The 17,936-nt window shown below is 40.2% G+C and overlaps 1 protein-coding gene and 1 long non-coding RNA gene across 2 annotated transcripts in view; one reads left to right on the forward strand and one right to left on the reverse strand.

Moving 5' to 3' along the window:
* Positions 1-8,032, reverse strand: part of TECRL (trans-2,3-enoyl-CoA reductase like) — a 58,307-nt gene extending 50,275 nt beyond the window's left edge. Inside the window, exon 1 of the mRNA XM_032187546.1 lies at positions 7,799-8,032. Coding sequence (XP_032043437.1) covers positions 7,799-8,032 — 234 coding nt within the window. The remainder of the gene's footprint in view (positions 1-7,798) is intronic.
* Positions 123-7,934, forward strand: LOC116489301. Its single transcript, XR_004253266.1, has 4 exons — positions 123-208; positions 4,383-4,570; positions 5,336-7,258; positions 7,620-7,934. It is a non-coding gene; the product is annotated as an uncharacterized LOC116489301 (long non-coding RNA).
* Positions 8,033-17,936: the final 9,904 nt, after the last annotated feature.

A 17,936-nucleotide genomic window follows, 5' to 3' on the forward strand; every position in this document is an offset into this window, starting at 1 on the left:
TGATGGTTGGGTTCGGCCTGTCCTCCCCACTCTGAAACACTGTGCTACCCAACCAGCAGCTTTCAATATACCAGAAGGAGCTAAGTAATCTTTTAAACTATTTTCTTCTCTTTCAGGTGTATTTATGTTCAGCCAATAGGTCCAAAGTTATGTTGGTGAGATCAGACAGAAAGATGGAGAGGCAGCCAGCCCCCTGTGGTCCATGAGGGTAAGCATGAAGCTGAGAAGCAGAAAAGAATGGGAAATGAAGGTGATCTATAAGAACAATTAGATATCATGAGGGTAATGAGAAATCGAAATACTTTTCACAGTGTCAAGTGCTGTGAAGAGATATTTGCTGTACCTCTAGTACAGGTTCTCTGACTGCCAAAATTTGTTCTCCTGTAGTAATGGAGCTGTATATATCTAAAAAGGAGAGTTTGCATTTTAAGGACTTCTAAAAATGCAGAAGTGTTTAAATGTAGACATGTATGTTATAGCATTAATATATACTGTTAGATATTTATAGATCTGTTACTACATGGCTGGGGTATTTTGTGAAGAATCACAGCACTAAGGTTTCAGAAAGAACCTGAAGCATATTCTAATGGACTGATAAATCATGGGCAGGAGTATTTTAATGCTACAATAATGCCTATATGAGATGCCATTATACACCTAAATTTCCATCATGGGCTGTGCTGATTAACTATTAGACTAATAAAACACCTACAGCTCCCTATGGTCTTATATTGCTCCCGTACATTCATAATTTGCAATTATCTGTGAATTACCTTTGACGCAATAAGGCAAATGTGCAGCTGGGGTAAAATGTCATAACTTTGTGGGGAAAGAGGACATTTTCACACTGGTTAGAATCTGTCTCTACAGATGTACTTTTGGCAATATTCACTGCTCTTGTAGAATAGCTGGCTTTTTCCATTGCCAGAATGGCTAATGCTCATGAGGAGCTGCAGCACCATTGGTGCCTCAAGAATTCATTCTCTTGTTTTCACTGAGCTTTGAATATAGCTTTAATTTTTTTTGGATTATCTATTGTATTTCACTCTATCTCCCCCCCACGCCCAGGCTTAGACTTTTATAACTAAAATAAGAGGTACATAAAACCTGTCATTTAAAGGCACTTCTAAGCGTTGAAAATTAGTATCATCTGAAGCATCAGTCTTCACTAGTGGCTTCTCTAATTTTTTAAACCATCCCTTTAAAACATGAAATGCCTGAAGTTACCAGCTTCTTCCTTCCTCAGTCTCCCTCTTCTAGTCAAACCAAAGGCCATTTCTCCAGGTATTGCCTCTAAAAAACTGTACTGAAATAAGAGTGGTAATTACAAACAGAAATTAACATACCCAGTTGCCTCTTTTCATGTGAAGCTCTCTGTAGCTCTGTAGCTATATTGACATAAAACCAATGTGAATTTCTAGTAGAGTGGGAAGAAATTAATGTAATGCATTGCTTCAATAGAATTTGAATATGTTTAACTAAAAGCTGAGGAAGAAAATACTGCTACCAGCACCTCCAACAGTAGGAGCAGGCATAAGATTCAATTCTTACGGGCAAGAAAATGCATAGACTTCATAACATGTTTGTAAATGTAATGTATTTATTTGCGGTGCCTACCAGCAGGGACCAGCTCCCTGTTGAGCTGGATGTGGTGAAAGCATACAGCAAAAGACACCGACACCACAAAAGCCTCCTTCCAAAAGAAAATAAAAAAGAGGATTTATACAGCAATGAGTCTGCATTCGGCCAGTTTATTGTCTCTGCTTCTTCACCTGCATTGCTGTGGGAATTCCTAATTTGTGGGACTTAGTATCAACATGTAGTCTTCTCAAAGAAGCCCCCCTCCTTTGACACAGTTGGTTATTGAATTCCTTTGGGCAGCACTGGCACAAAAAAGAAGCCCCAAACAGAAGCAGGGCATCTGTAAAGAGAGACTGCTTGAATGAGAAAGATGATGATCTCAAAAATCCTGCCCATGAAATGAAATGAGGCAGCTGTGGAAATGCATAGGCTCAGCTCATTCCCCACAAGAAAAAAATTTACATTTACGAGATATTTTATAAATATTAAAATTACAAGATTTATTAAAAAAAAAAAAAAAAAGTATACAAGGCAATTAAATATCTCGCTTGTGGAAAAGGACTTCAATACTATTCTTCCCTAGTAAGAAGCAAACGAGAAAAGTCTGATGTGAAAGGCAGTGCCCTGGTACTGCAGTGAGTTTCTTTGCTGAGTTGCATTGCGTACTTCCATAATTGCATTTGCTCCCCTTATATGAATGTGGTATGTAAAGAATAGCCTCCAAGTTGTGATGTGAGAAGTTATTTTTATTTACTAGATATGAGTATGCAAGAAAGAGCTGGTGATGACTGCTCTTTTGGCTGCCCACTTTCTGTGATAGATATGCAACCTGCAGGTGAGAAAAAGAGATTTCTGATACTGCAGGTATTATTTCTGCGTGCATCTGATTTTGTTGTCATTCCAGTGTAAATCAAGAGAAACTCCATTTTATTGTTAAACTGTAGTGTGCAGATACAAGGGTGCTATTATTTTAGGTGCTTTACAAACCAAAATTGTGAACATCTTCAGGCACAGACAACTTTTCAAAGAAATCAAAATATGAGCCCTGCGTTCAGCACCCAGCACAAGGCCATGGACGCACTGGGGTGAGTCCAGAGAAGAGCAAAGAGGATGCTCAGAGGACTGGAGCACCTCTCCTCTGAAGACAGGCTGAGGGAGTTGGGGTGTTTCAGCCTGGAAAAGAGAAGGTTCCAGGGAGACCTTACAGCGGCCTGCCAGTAGCTAAAGGGGGCCTACAGGGTAGGTTTAGATGAGATATTAGGAAGAAATTCTTTACTCTGAAGGTGGTGAGAGTGGAACAGGTTGCCCAGAGTAGCTGTGGATGCCCCATCCCTGAAAGCATTCAAGGCCAGGGGGGTTGGTACTAGATTAACTTTAAGGTCCCTTCCAACTCAAACCATCCTGTGATTCTACATACTGTGTTATATTTAACAGCAAGAAGTTGTGTATATAAATGGATGGATTGATGTATAAGCTTGTATTATGCTTGGGTGCAACAAAAATGTGTAAAAAAGGGACAGACCCTACACAGAGATCTCTTAATTTAAGAAAAATAACAATGCTCACATCACTTTTACTGCAGACATTGCACGGCATGTCTATGTTCACAGACAGACAGTTAAATGCTCCTATAGTATATACTGCTAACCACAAGCATTTCCTACCAGTAACTCAGCTTTCCGAAGTCTGCCATCTGATTTGTGAATTTATGAATCGTGAAACAGAAAAAAATAGAAGTAAATCATGAGTTCTTTTTATTTACTTTGTTTTCTGGGTGTCCAGTAGTCAGAATAGAGAAGTGAAGTGTACCTAAAATCTAAATAAAATATTTTGGGATTTCCATGGTTGCAAGAGATGGTGACTTAAAAAATAAATAAAAGTGAGCTGTGGCAAAATTGCAAGAGGTGACAGTGTTGTGCTTGAAATATATAAAGAAATCAAATGTGGAGGTACCTGAGGTGGCGGAGAGGAGATTCCAGTGGGAGAAGGCACAGGATGCATGGAGGACCAGTGCAAGGCACAGTGGAGAACGAATCTACCCTATAATCTCTGCAGTACACCAAGACAAGAGACTCCTTCCTGCACATCTTAGGAAGCAAGTTCTCTTCTGTAGGCCTTAAGAACTTTTTTTTTTTTTTTTTTGGAAAGGAGTGCCACTGTGCAGCTGACAAAACCTGAGTTTGCACCTCCACTTATAGCTTAGTTGGCAAAATCAGGAAGCACAAAACTACTGAGCTCCAAGACTTTTGATGGGGAAAAAGCTTTCTCTGCTGGTTTCCCCAAAGGTGATTTATTCTGTAAAACAATATTGTGCAACATTTTCTGCCTTAAAAGCAACTCATGCAAAATTAATTACATTGCACTACATTTGAAGGAAAATACATTTTACTACAAGTTAATTTGAAGAAAAAAATATTATCCAATGAATGCTATAACAGAAACAGTTACAAGTTGCCTTAACGGAATTTATAAATCAAATCACTGCACATCGATAACCTTAAAACTAACCTACTTCAGGATCTTGGAATAATGTACAAGTAAAACAGTTTTTGAGTAGCTATGTATCTTTCATAAGTTGTGGCTGGCGATGAAAAATGTGGGTTATTTGTTTAAAAATACAGCAAAAAGAATTATTTTCTTTTATTTTTAGGACTTTGTGAATTTTTCATGTTCTGTTGTTTTCTTAACTTTTTGGAAGTAAAAATGGGACCCATAATCCTTACGCAAACTGGTTTTCATTGAAAATATTTCAAACAAAAATATTCATCAACTCTAAATACACGCCCTCTTGTTCTTTACAGACAGATGGGAATTTCTTCAAGAGAAAGCCTGCCACCTGAGGAGCGGGACAGAAGGAAGAGCTGTGACTGTTAACAAAATGGACCCACGCTCCTGGATTCCTGCTGTTTCACAGGCAGCGTGCAGTGCAGGGGGCTGCTCATGTGCACCCTTGAAACCTCAGTGCTTTGCGTGCCACTGCTGCGATCATGTAAATGTGCAGATATCTTTTGCTCACAAGTGTGGTCCTAGGGTAACTGGTCTGAGCATTTAACTTTTAAGGACAGATGGATGGGCCTGTTAGCTCAGGTTTAAATTAGCTTTTCCTACGTCTTCATGAGTCCTCTTTCCATCTCCCAAGGGTAGCCCTTTCTGTCTACATACTGCCAGTGCCTGCTCTCTGCCAGAAGTAGTTTGGGTACATTTTGAAGAATAACTGGGGGGAAAAAATAATTGAAACAGATTTGTGTTTCCTCACGTCTCTCCATGCCCCCAAAGTCTGAAGCCTCTTCTCCATGACTTCTCACCTCAGAATTCATTTTAGTACCAAGAGCAATTCTGGGGAAAAATACCTTACGTTGGTTTTGTTTCTCATTTAAATTATTTCAGTAACTCATCAGAAAAGTTCATCTGCACCAAACTAAATGCATAATGGTATATCCATTGCAGAGAAAGTCGCCAGAGCAGGTTGACAATATTAAAGTAATGCTAGTTTTAAAAAGAATTTTATGTACGAGCACACAAGTGCAGAAAGACTTGACAGTGAATTTACATCAGTTTTTGCAGGATTAGGTATTCAAGACCCAGCTCCTGGAGGGAATGACTATGTGATAAAATATCTGGGCTTTCCTCTTCTACTGCTTTCTTTCAGTATTTTTTCTGGCTTTCCTGACTCTGGAAAAGCCTGCAGTATGAAGTAAATGTGTCTTACACGCTTTAAAACCAGTCTAATATGTATTTATTCTGTGCCTTTAAGCCAATCTTCAAGACAATCAGGACCTTAGACTAACCACTCAGCTCAATTATATTACATGGCTGATCCTTCCCCAAAGTGTAAGGTGGGTAAGAAAGCCAAAGGAGATGATGGTATTATCATTTTACAGCTGGAGAATTAATTCACAGTTACTTATGCCTGATCCAGAGCCTTCTCATGTCAACTGATTGCTTGAGCTCACATAGCTGAACACGCCTCTTCCAAATCCCTGACACTGCACTGAGCACGAGACAACTTTTCTTTCTAAATACCAAAACCAGTTAGGTGTATCATCACTTTGCAGACTTTACAGAGCTTCTACTACTCTGAACTGGATTCATATGAATATGCAAGTGTCTTGTAGAAACTGAACCTCTGAAAGCATTGGCTGGTATTTAATCAGTTCATTAATCATCTTATCATTGCCTGAGTTTCCATTAGGTGGAGAAAGAAAGGGGTCTTTTTAACTTAGTTGTTTCTTTCAGACTTATTAATCTGAGAATATTACAAATACATTTGCTAAATCATAATATTCTAAACTACTAACAATATTCAATAAGAGCATAAATATACACATTTTAAAATGTATGGTTCCTATTCTCTCCTGTTATACATCCTGAGAAGAATTAATTACATGCAACCCTGAGAAATGAAGCTAATCATAATTATCTTACAAACAGAAAAGAGGCATTAGAAGTGTCAAGTTGGGTCTGTATCAATGTTGTATTTAATTAAGCAGAAGATTATGCATAATCCAGTGAAATGGTCTCTTGATTGCTCTAATAATCAGCTGAAATGAGGTTCACCAGTACTAACAAGTATTCACTGAAGTAAGGAACTCAACTGCATTGCTTTCAGGGTTGCCTTAGAAAGGGCTTATTATAGCAAATTAAGGGACTTAGATACCCAGGTGAATCAGCATTCAAAATACAAATTCTTTAGGCAGTCTTGGAAATCTCTGCCTTACACTATGTTTGTACCAATCCCTTGGGTACTGTGCCTAAATAAATAAATAAATACATCCATAAATTAGGTCGATGCCCAGAAGGGCTGGCCGTGGCCATGTAAATTGAACATAGCTTCCTGAGCAGACGCTTTCAGCTTACAGTTGCTATTGCTCCTCTGTGTGTATTTTACCTCCATCTGGAGAGTAATTTGCAATCACCACTCATAACTCTTTTTGCCACCACTACAGAGGCAGAGTCTATGTTTGGGAAAGGTGCAGAAAATGCTCAGGCTCATAAAATTCTGAATAAAAATTAAAACAGACTGCAGATTGCTGAAGGATTCCTGAAATGTCACTCTTGGCCTAATTCTGTTTCTGTTAGTATATATATTTTTAATGAGAATATACAAAAGTTTAAGATAAGAAAAATGGTCACTCTTTTCATGGATTGAAGCCTCGTTCAGTACAGTGTTTAGACAGCCCTTTTTTATAATTGTATAAATATTACTTGGTAAATCAAATAATACAGATGCTGTCATTAGAACTGGTTTTGACAATCATCATAGTTGTTTGATCATTTTGTACATGTTGCCCCTTTAGCTAAACTCAAAAAAATCAAAAAATTGTTGGCCTTTTAAGAATGAACAAATCAGACATTTGCCTTTAACTAAGCACATGTTGCAAAAACACCCTTTAAGTGACCAGGAGCACTAGAAATCTGGTAGTATTCCACCCTGAATGTTTCAAAGCCATTGAATTAAACATTGAAAGTAAAACTTATCCACCAGTTCCAGCTGTTGCCAGTGAGAATAAGGGACTTTTTATTTTTTCTTTTTGCAAAACAGTAAGTCTCAAAATTCTACTGTGTTACAGAAAATTCCTGCAATCTAAACAGCTTAGGATTCCCATTTTCAATGGTATGCAAGAGGCCAGCTCTTCTGCTGAGAGACAATGAATCAAAACTGTAATGTAAATACGAGGTATGTTTTCAACTGCTGTTTACTGTGCTGTAAAGTTCCTTCCTACCCAGTCATCTCATTCTGCTTAGACAATTTGAATGTAGTTTATATCTTTAATGATTCACAACATTAAAAAAAAAAAAAACTCAGCTAAGCCACTTTTTTAAAAATAGAAAATACAGCAAGAACCCATAACATTACAGAAATGCTAAGCTTTGCAAATGTATTACATTTTAATATCTATTCTGAAGCAGACATTTAAGTATCATGCTATGAAATCATCAGTGTAATCTAAGTGTTACGTTCAGAGACATGCAAAGGACATATTTTGAGTCCAAAGCACAGTCTCATCTAAAAGAAATCAGTGTTGGTTCATTTGTAGAAATCCTAGAAGAAAACAGACAAGGATCGTGACTGAGCAGAAGTTTTGAGTATCTCCCAGAGGGAGGAATGAAAGTGTTTCCATTACAGAAGAAGATCACAGCAGAGAGAAAACAGAATCCCTGAAGTGGCACTGCATGTACTAGGCACATCCCCAGCATGCTGGAATAATACACTCACCTTGTCCACAATGCAGATCTGCTTCTTGCTTTGCACATCAAGGATTTCCACTTCAAAGTAAGTAATTTTTGAATGTTTGAGCACTGGTGGTGATTTGAGATTGCCAGCAGAGAGCACAAGCTGAGAAAAGTTGAAAAAAGAGCGTGTGTTATTGTGGGACATGGACAAAGTGCCTCCATGAGCTGCAGGATCCCTCTTGTGTTCGGGGGCACCGAGTTTCTGCCTTCTGAGCATTGTGCGACCCAGCAGTAGTGACCGTCATATCAACAGGGGACAGTTCCAGGGGGAAAATGTTTCCTCCCCGCATCAGTTAAATACAATCACAGACTGATGAGACATGAAAGGTCAAGTGGCGTTCCATTTTAAGAGTACTGTCTTATTTAGCAGGAGTGAAAACAATGGCTCTGTAATCCATGTCTATATTTAACCGACTATTGTGATGTGCTGTATTGCTGCTTTTTTTTTTTTTCCTTTTTATTTAAACCATCATTTAAAACAACACATTGTATTTATTCCCTAATGTGAGAAGTCTGACCCTGAAATTCCAGAGCCCTGGAGAAATCAGAAATGAGTGCAGCAAATTGCACTGTTATCAACTGAGACAGCTGTTTAAAAGTGCCCACAGATAGGCATATGTATAGGTATGTGCGTGTGTGTGTATATATATATATATATATATATATATTGTGTGTGTATGCACACCCATAATATGTAGCTGTAAAGCAATGTCAGAAATCATCTATTCTGAAAATCTTCCCTCTTTCTCATGGAGGCCCCAAGCACTTGCAATAACAAAATGCAAGGAGCTGATCAGCAAAACGCTGGGGTTGCCTGCAAATATTGAGAGGATTTTGTACCTGTTTGTATTTAGTACATGAACTGGCTGTTACTGAATAGTGTAGAGGTTTCCTCGTAGCTCCACCAGGGAAATTCAGCTGAAGTAATGGAAATTATAACCATAAAGACACTAATTCAGGGCTTTGATCACTTTTCTATTACTTTTCACAATGAAAGTCTGCAGGAAAAAAAAAAAAAAAAAAAAAAAAGCCTTAATGGTTATTAATAAGGATTTAATTAAAACAACATGTATTCTCTGAAAGGGCTTTCCCAAGCCTTGTTTAAACTTTATTTTTCCTTTTAGGGCTTTTTATATGTTTTAATGATAAATAGCAGCGCTTTTGCATCCTGAGATTCTCCCTAAATTTCCCTGAGCTGCCTAGGATTACAGTGTTAGAAGGCCACCACAGATTTCTGCAGACAAGCATAGAGTAAGTTATGAATACATTTCTATATGGCAAAACCTCAGGAAAAATACTATCACAAAAATCATATAGGTTCATGACACCAAGGAATTTTAATTAAGTGGAAAAAAAAACCTTCAACAAGATAAAGGGGACTACACAACTACACCCCCTCTGGGAGATGGGGGTAGAATCAGAACTAGTCTCTTATCTTTGATTCTGCTATTGCAGAAAGTTTAGTGGTCACCACATCTTTTCCAGCGGCACATGACAAGAAGTCCTTTGAAATAACTGAAAAAATAATTGGTAAGTTTTTGCAGAAATTAAAAAAGAGAGTGAGGGGATCCTCCCCAGGGAAGGCCATTTCCCAGCTGAAGCTTTTCTCCTGGAAAAATTGTCACATATGCTTATCTTCATTTGCATGAGTCTAGTTGTTACTACATCAAGGAATAATCCATACTACATGCAATTTATAAATGTGCTAAAGTGCTGGAGGATCCGCCTGCATACACGAAACCTGTGTGCTGCGTATAGACATATGGAAAAAACATATGAGAAAGAAACAGCAAATTAGCAAAGGCTGAACTCATGAGCAGGCTTGAGTTCAGTGGTGACAGGACTGGGCATTGCAACAAGCAGTAGTCTAATTTATTTATGATTCTTTAGCCAGATGTTCTGACTAAATAGGCTGGCCCCAACTTATAACTAAGATGCTACACGTCCATATGACATGGCAAACTTTTGGGTAGCTAAGGTCTGAGAAAAGCCCTATTATTTGTTGATGCAGTCGTGCAGCCTTTGAAATGCCTTTGTTGACTCTGTTAGTGGAAAGCGCTGATTATGGCAATGCAGAAATAAAATACTAGTTACCCAGTATCAATAAGGATGAAATTTTGGCTATACTGAAATCAATTAGTGTTTTGCCACTGATGGAAAACAAATCAGCATCCAAAGAAAACGTTGTCATTAGACTTGTACAAGATTATGTTGTGATCAAAGAAGTATGCCTGTCTCTGAGTCTAGATGAAAGGAGTGAAAGGAACCACAACCCTGGTAGATCTAATATAGCAAGCTGAGCAAATTTGCAGAAATTTTGGTACAAATTGGTCAGAGCATGGAGAATGACAAATTATTGGCTGACTGTAAGGGCCTTAATAAAAACAGGTAAGATCACAGAACACATAGGTCCTAAATTGTCCTGAAGTGTGAGGTACACTTATTTCAACAGACTACTATAAGGAAACAGTATAAATTGCTGAACAACTGATGACACAAACTGATATAGTACCCCCTTTTAGCCTTAAAATCTATGAATCAGTCAGTTGTAATATTGGAGGTCTCTTCCAAGCTAGATGATTCTGTGATACTAGTATATCTCTAAATTTATTTCAACTGAAAAGCAAAAAAGAACCATATTGATAATTAAAACTAAATTCTGTGCATATAAGGAATTGGTGTTGCAGTCATTATTGTGGGTTTATTTATAACGTTATTTAAAATGACAACTTCTGAGAAAAAAAAATTGATTTCCTGCAGACATTTAAATGGTCAGAATTTTATTACTGACCAATGAAGATTTCAAGAACATGAATCAATTCCAGGAAAATGATATTTAAAAAAAAAAAAAAAAAGATTTTTTTTTCCAATCTAAGCTAATGATATGCGATTTTAATATTCTGATTAAAAAGAATCTTTAGAGAGCCAAGTCCTTAGCTAACAGTAACTAGTAGGGTTTCCCTGAAGATGACTGTCCCTTTCTTCATTGTATTAAATTATGGATCTAGGGGTAGACTGTAGCACCATTCCTATACACAGTGAGTGGGAACTGACTGAAGGCAAATATAAAACTTGCATATAAGGTGTGTGAGAGCTACTCTACCAAAAATAATCAGGGATAGAGTTACCACCGTTAACCTAAGCTCTAAAAGAGAGGTGCATAAAGGCAGTGGATATTTTGCCATCGATGTGCAAGTACTGCACTTGCTTGCATGTCATCAATGGGTTTGGTTTTCCTGGCTTGATGTGAAGTAATTCAGCCTGTTCTATGTATAAGTGCACACAGAAGGGAAATGGTAATTATTGGACAAAAGGCACATCTTCACTTTCAGTGCAGTAGATGTACCTTGCCTCAGACCTCAATGCTGGAGACAGAGAGTCTCCGTGCAGAGGGGCCAGCAATCAGCCCAATGGTGAGATTTACTGATCAGCATTACATAGGTACAAGCTGTTGGTGCAGCAGCTTCTGGAAGCTCTGGTAGGGCTAGTAGCCAACAGACCCTGACTCCCTGACCTCAGCTTCATTCTGGGACTCTGAGAGGAGTCAAAGAGCACTCAGCAAGAATTATATCATCTCTGACAGCTTCAACTCGTGCACAATTTCCTGCCATATAAGGGGCCGATATTTTCAAGGGGCCACGCAGAAGGGCGTAACTCTCATACTGTGGCTCTACCTCCTCTCCTCACTTGGCAGTTGCCTGACATGAGCCATTTTGCAGATGGGCAGGCACTTTGTTAAGCCATCCCTCTGAAAGGCACTTTTTTTTTTCCAGATGGGGCAGGGCCATTATTTCTGGTTTACTGAACTGCTGATGTTTTCACAACACAAGCAACAGCTGCAGTTGGCTTTTTGCAATACTTCTCCTACAGCATCTTAAACAAGCATCAGGCTGTGCAGGCCATGACAAAATGGGTCACAAAGTGTTGGGCAGGGGCTAGGACTTGGCATTTAGTTTCTGTTTATGACACTGGATGTCCTGTGTGGTTAGCGAGCTGCTGTTTCTCTGCTGTCCATTTCTCAGACCATGTTCCTTCTCTTGTGATGCTCCCTTGAGCTGTGCCTTTGTAGACAGCCTGGCACAAAGGGATCTCATGAGATTTCAGATGGGCTCTGAAGGTGCCTCTCAAGTACCTTTTCACTTTTGGTCATGTTTTGTACCCCTTCTTCCCCAGAGAACCGATCACCCCCTGTCGGTCTGCAAAATGTCGCCTGTTAAGTCAGCAGCACAGGACCATCTCTGTCACTCCAGGCGCTTGTCAGCAGCCCCTCACACGTCACTTTGTTATCTTGTGCACTCCGCATGCTTGGTGGAAGCAAGGTTATTCATTTCCAACTGGCTTCATGATGCCAAAGAAATGAGCAATGTGCCCAAGTCACAGACTCCAAAGACCCAAGTATTCGGTGCTATAGGTGCATGCGGCTCGAAGCAGATTCCCAGGGTCACACATACACACCTTGGTTCCTCATTTTTAGAGATTCTACCACTCCTTTTACTGGGGAAGGAGGTGCTGAGAGCAACTGTGTCGCAAACAAGCAGCAAGACCTCTTTTCTAAAGGAGATCCCAACTGCTATGTCCAGGTGCTCCATGGCCTCACCACCTTCGTTTGGCAGCCGTGCAGCCCATAGGCCTGGTACTGTGCTTGATCTCATTACAGCTGCTCCACATCTTGAGTCTGATGTGCTCAGAGCCAGGTAGGAAGGTAACTGTGCAGGCTCTTTTTGCTCAGCCGTCCAAGGAAGGATGTAAGGACCTGATGCAAAAGAACATTTGAAAAAACATTTGTAAAAACAGTAACGATAATTTGTTCGTCTGGCTCCTGGCTTCATCTGGCTGCGAGTTTAGGAATCGGTGTACTGAATTATTTTGGGAGATAATGCTTTTAAACATTGCTTTGATTCTGTTACTTATATCACATTAGTAACAACTAGAATGCGCCTCTGAAGCAGGGTAGGAATTTACACATTTAAGCCTGGCTGTTAGAAACAAAGGTCTAAGATTGCAGTGTATTGTACAGAAAATTTGATACCATTATTCCCAAGTGCCATTTTCTCATGTAATTAAAGGCTGCATTGTTTGGGGGGGAGGGAGGAGGAAGAAAAAAGAAAAACCTGCACGAAGAAGCTCTGGGACTTCTGTGCTTGCACATGCCTATGTTTGCAGCCTCAAACTGAGTTTAAAATATTCTACACGCACACATGCAAAGACACTTAGAAGAAGCGCTGCAGTGGCACTGCTACAACCACTTGGTACTTAAATTTTCTATTTTGAAGCTAAATCTCTTAGCCAATAAGAAATGGACGGGAAAGAAAAGCACAGTAGCACTGACTCTTGAACACAAAATAATCCTAAGGCTATTTTAAATAATTCTAAAGTCTGAACCAGACCTTAGTTTTATTGCTAGGGAGGGGCAAAAGTGATACACCCCCACGTTCCTTCCCTTCAGCTAAGCTGGCGGGGCTCTGCAGTAGATGATGCCAACCTTTCTGACCCTGTGAGCAGCACAACATAAACATCACACGACCAAAAGCCAAACGGCTCACGGTGCATCCTTCAGAGGCTGTGGGAAGGGAGAGCCCAGGGACCAGCTTGCCAGCAGGGCCTGAAGATTTCCAGTGCTGTCCCAGCCCAGCAGGAGGAGGAGTTTTTATGACTCACAACCACAGCAATGGAGTTTTGCTCCCTGTTTAAAATCTCACTCTAGTGGCTTGGCTTTACCACTCTGGCTTTGAAAACTGACTTCAAACTTTGATGTGGGTGGTATCAGCTACAAGCAAATCTGCAATATAAATCAAATCCAAACCCGGCACTCATTTTGTCCCCCACAGACATCCGCAACAGACCTGAGAGAAATAAGGACAGCCAACAGACAGGTACAGGAATCCTATCTGCAAGAAGTACAAAGTGATACCTCCGCCCCCAGCCCCTTGCACACAAACACACACCTACTTCCCTACCAAAATATGCAGGGCTCAAATCCGATGGCAGTCAGGATATATTGTAAAAGACAGCTGTTGGGCTGCAGTGATGGAGAAGCCTCAGGAGATGCTCCAGGTGATGAAGAGGCCCAAAGGAATTATTGTAGGTAACCTGCTAGATCAATCTCTTGATGTTATTGACAATAAATAGGAAATTATTCATTTACATCAACATCTACAGTTGTGTAGTTTAGGATTTTTGATTCTTTTGTAGTTCAAGTAAATCAATGCAAATAATGATATTTTTGATGTTACTCATTCATAATTTGAATTGTGAGAGGGTCTTTTCCCCAAAATATTAGGTTTTTGGAAGTATGTGACTGTGAAATACTCCATCTTTTTTTTACTTATCCATTCTGTTACTCTTTTTCACTTGGGTCACTGCGTAGCACTTAGAAACAGATGAATGTTTTGAGAACTTGGCCTCTAATGGTCTAAAAACAAGGATGCTTTTTTAAAAGTGTGTATGGTCTTGGGTCTTGGCACATAGCAGACAGTCGGAGTTGGGGGATTCAGCACTGTTCATGTTTTGAGTTTTATGCTGACAATATGCTTTGTCCTAATAGTTTCTTCGAGACAAAGATTAGAAAGCAGTCTGGGGAGATAAAGAAATGTCACCTAAGCTTGCTCAATAAATACTTATGAGTAAAATTGTGCTGACCTTTACCTGCAGTGTGTTCTCTACAGCATTACACCACAGCCTTTAGCATCTCCTGAAGCAGCCTTTGCCCTTTCAGTGGCAACAAGTGTTACTGTACATTGGTCTTAATACTGGTGTGATGTTTCCTTACTCCATTGTCAACCTACCTAAAACAAAAAAAAAAGGCACCTCCGTTATCAAAGGTTAGAAACTTACTTCCAACTGTTTGACTTCATTTCAGGGTCTCACAGCAGGCTTTGGGCACTGTGATGTGCAGTTGCTCCCTTAAGGAAAGCCACTGGTTTGACTCCTGTAACTCAGTGGTGTGATGAGCTCCCTGCCAGCCTGCACCCCAGCAGCAAAGCAAGCAACAAAGCAGCACCTAGGTTGATGTGAGTCCTCAGAGCGTGGACAGACAGCAAGTTTCCCTGCATTTCGTTGCAGTTTCAAGCTATCGTGCCACACCACGGCCTAAATGGAGAAGACTGAGTGGATTAATGTAGGACAGGTGCTGATACCCTGTACTTTGCAGCAGTGTAAGCTTCCTTCGTGGCCTCACTTAATTTCAACTGAGTATATTACTGACAGCGTTTTTTAAATCCCCCTCGGAGAACACATCCTGACTGGATAATGGATTGTAATTTCACAGGGTAAGATCAAGTAACCACATTATCAGAAGCTGATCAGCCACTAAGTAAGGATGATGAAAAGAAATACAATAATGCAAAGCCATTTCCCACAAATGGCAGCCGTACAACACTGGCAAATCCAGGCTCTTACGGCTGAGATTAAATGCATCTTTCTTTTGTGTAAAGCCATTATGTGCAGCGTGAAGTTGGAGTTACTTGGAATAGTTTCAAGAAAACAAAATGTTGTTCAAATATGCAGTTTGCATTGACGCTGAAGCAATTCCAAAGATTTATTCATTCGGATGGAAAGATTTTGATGGTGCGAACAATCTGGTCTCTCTAATAATTTCTGACCAGTAAGAGAGAAGAAAAGCCTTGGCTAGAACACCTGCAGCATTCAAAAGGAATTATTTCAGCAACAAAAAATATTCAAAAGGTTTTGTTTGCTAATGTAGAATGTGGAATGTAGAAAATTCCTGAAACCTCAATAATTGGCACAAAATATAATCAATTTTTTTTTCAGACTTCTCTATCCATAGATGTGTTAAAAGGTTTACAATGGCAAAAGGAAACCTAGCTCCTGTTTTAGAATCTTACTTTTTATCTGAAGTTCTTGGGGTGATTGGTCTTTTATTGCTTTTTGAAATGTTACCTGTTATTTCTTCTTACAGAAGAAGCCAAATCGTTCTTAGTATTTTTCATTTCAGGGCTTCATTAATTGGGTTTCTGAAACATCTGTCAGCGTAACCTCCTTCTTTCACAAATTTTCAAGTTTTCAGAAAAGTTGCCATTTAGTATGACATTTTTAATATTCAGTCCCAGCCTGAAAATTAATCTTGAGCTAAAAGAAAAATGATCAGTCCTTTACTTTTACATGCATTGACTAAAAAAAAAAAAATATTCTTGTGACATTTTTCTCTCAAAGCAGGAGGATTCTGAGAAACAACAGAATTCCTGAAAACTTGGAATTAGACAAGCGAACAAAAGAGGATTTTATTTATTTCATTCAAGCAGTGCCAGTGCCAGTTTTTCTCAGGCTTGAAATGGTTGAAAAATGCAGCAAAATTAAAAAACAAAGGCAAACATGCTCATCAAATTGAATAACTCTGTGTGTGTTGTGTTTTTTTTTCTGTTTTTTTCCTCCTGTTTAGTCTCTTCTACCTACACAGCTACAGCACCTGCCCCCCAGCTTAGTGCTCTTCTTGTTGCACACACATCGGATGTAAAAAGATGTTTCTCCTGAGATCAGACCGCTTTCCTGGCAGGTATAGGGCCCGGTCCAGCATGGGAAGCAGTGTTCAGACTGTTCTGCTGGAAGCAGAAGTAGGTGACAACAGCCCAGGCATTGCCTGCAATTTGGCAGCATCACCCTTTAAAGATTACCACCTCATCAAGCCTGCCATCTTCGCAGCACCTGAGGCCACCACGTAACCTGAAATAAAGCCTGCTGAGACAGCTGCCTCCCCTGCGCAAGGTACAATGCTGAATGCCCCTCCACGACCTGCCTGTATGGGCTCCAAGCCTCCCTCAGTGCCACTGCTAATCACCAGACAGAAATGCAGACACCAACAAGTGTGCCTTGTGGTTTTAGGCCACACAGCATCCTGGAACTCGGAAGTTGAACGTGGAAGTTGAGAAGAACAGGGCTTTAAACTCGAGCTCCATGTGCAAATGGTACTGTTAGCGCCAGAAATGCTTCTGTGGCTTCTCGTGAAACACCTGTGTTCACAGTGAGAAAGCATTTTCCACCTGTTTTCCTATTGCTGACACATACCTGTTTATTCACGCTTTTCTTTATCACAAACAATGTTTGCACAGAAGCATTTTAAAGCCCCCAAAATTGCTGCCTGTACAGCAAAGTTGGCAGGGAAGAATGCACTAATTTGCGTGAAGCTAACGATGCGCAGACTTCCCTCATCCTTTAGCAAATCAGGGAGGAGGGAGGCTTGCTGTTTGTATTAGTTGGCGTGTGACAACTCAGCAGTAAGTACTTTGGCTCTGAGGAGGAGCAAAGCTAAAGCAGACGGTTGCCACAGCAGACTTTAAAACCTTGACAGGAGCCGATATGTGAGCTTGGGCTGCCAGAAGTACAGCACTTGTTGCTTGACATGTTGGGACAACAGTGTGTCACTCAGCACCTCTGGAGTCCGAGTTTCAGTTTAACAGCTCCTAGTCAGGAACGGCTGGGACCAGCTTGCAAGCAGTTTCAGGACAGCTACCGTGTGGTTACATCCAGCTGTCAGAATTATCTCTGCTTTTAAAAAAAAAAAAGAAAAAGAAAAAATAGCCAAATCTGCTGTTAGGCTGACAACTGTCTCTATAAGGCACTCTTGCAATTTCCGTAACCGTTCTGGGGACAGGGTCATACAGACAGATGTGACAAGGAGAGCTGTGGCATTTAACAGCCTGGGAAACAACATGGGCAGATTACCTGTAAGCTGTCAGCGTGCTTTGCCAGGCCTTCCTGCTGCAGAAGGCAACTCAGTTCAAACAAACACCTTCAAAAACGCTCTAAAATACATCCCCTGGGTAGAAACAATACACCCCACTGTGTGGAGTACTCTAAATGGCTGAAGATGCTGCCTGTATGTAAAGGGAGCACGAGGGAGGATTTAGCATCACATTTGCAATCCTCTAGGACTAGAAATGTGCCAGTGGAAAGGGAAAATCAACATCTGCATAGTGGAGTCTGATGCAGTTACTGTTAGTTCTCTAAGTTGATGAGATACAGAATTTGTTTTCAACAAGGAAGCTCTCCAAGCACCCTGGCTCACCTCTGCCACCTTGCAGTGGGAGACCAAAGTGCCCACATTTGGAAGGACGCACGCCCTTCAGCCCACTTGCTAGGTACCCTGTACAACTTTATTAAATAAG

Source organism: Aythya fuligula, chromosome 4 (genome assembly GCF_009819795.1).
Source record: "Aythya fuligula isolate bAytFul2 chromosome 4, bAytFul2.pri, whole genome shotgun sequence".
Classification (NCBI taxonomy): Eukaryota; Metazoa; Chordata; class Aves; order Anseriformes; family Anatidae; genus Aythya; species Aythya fuligula.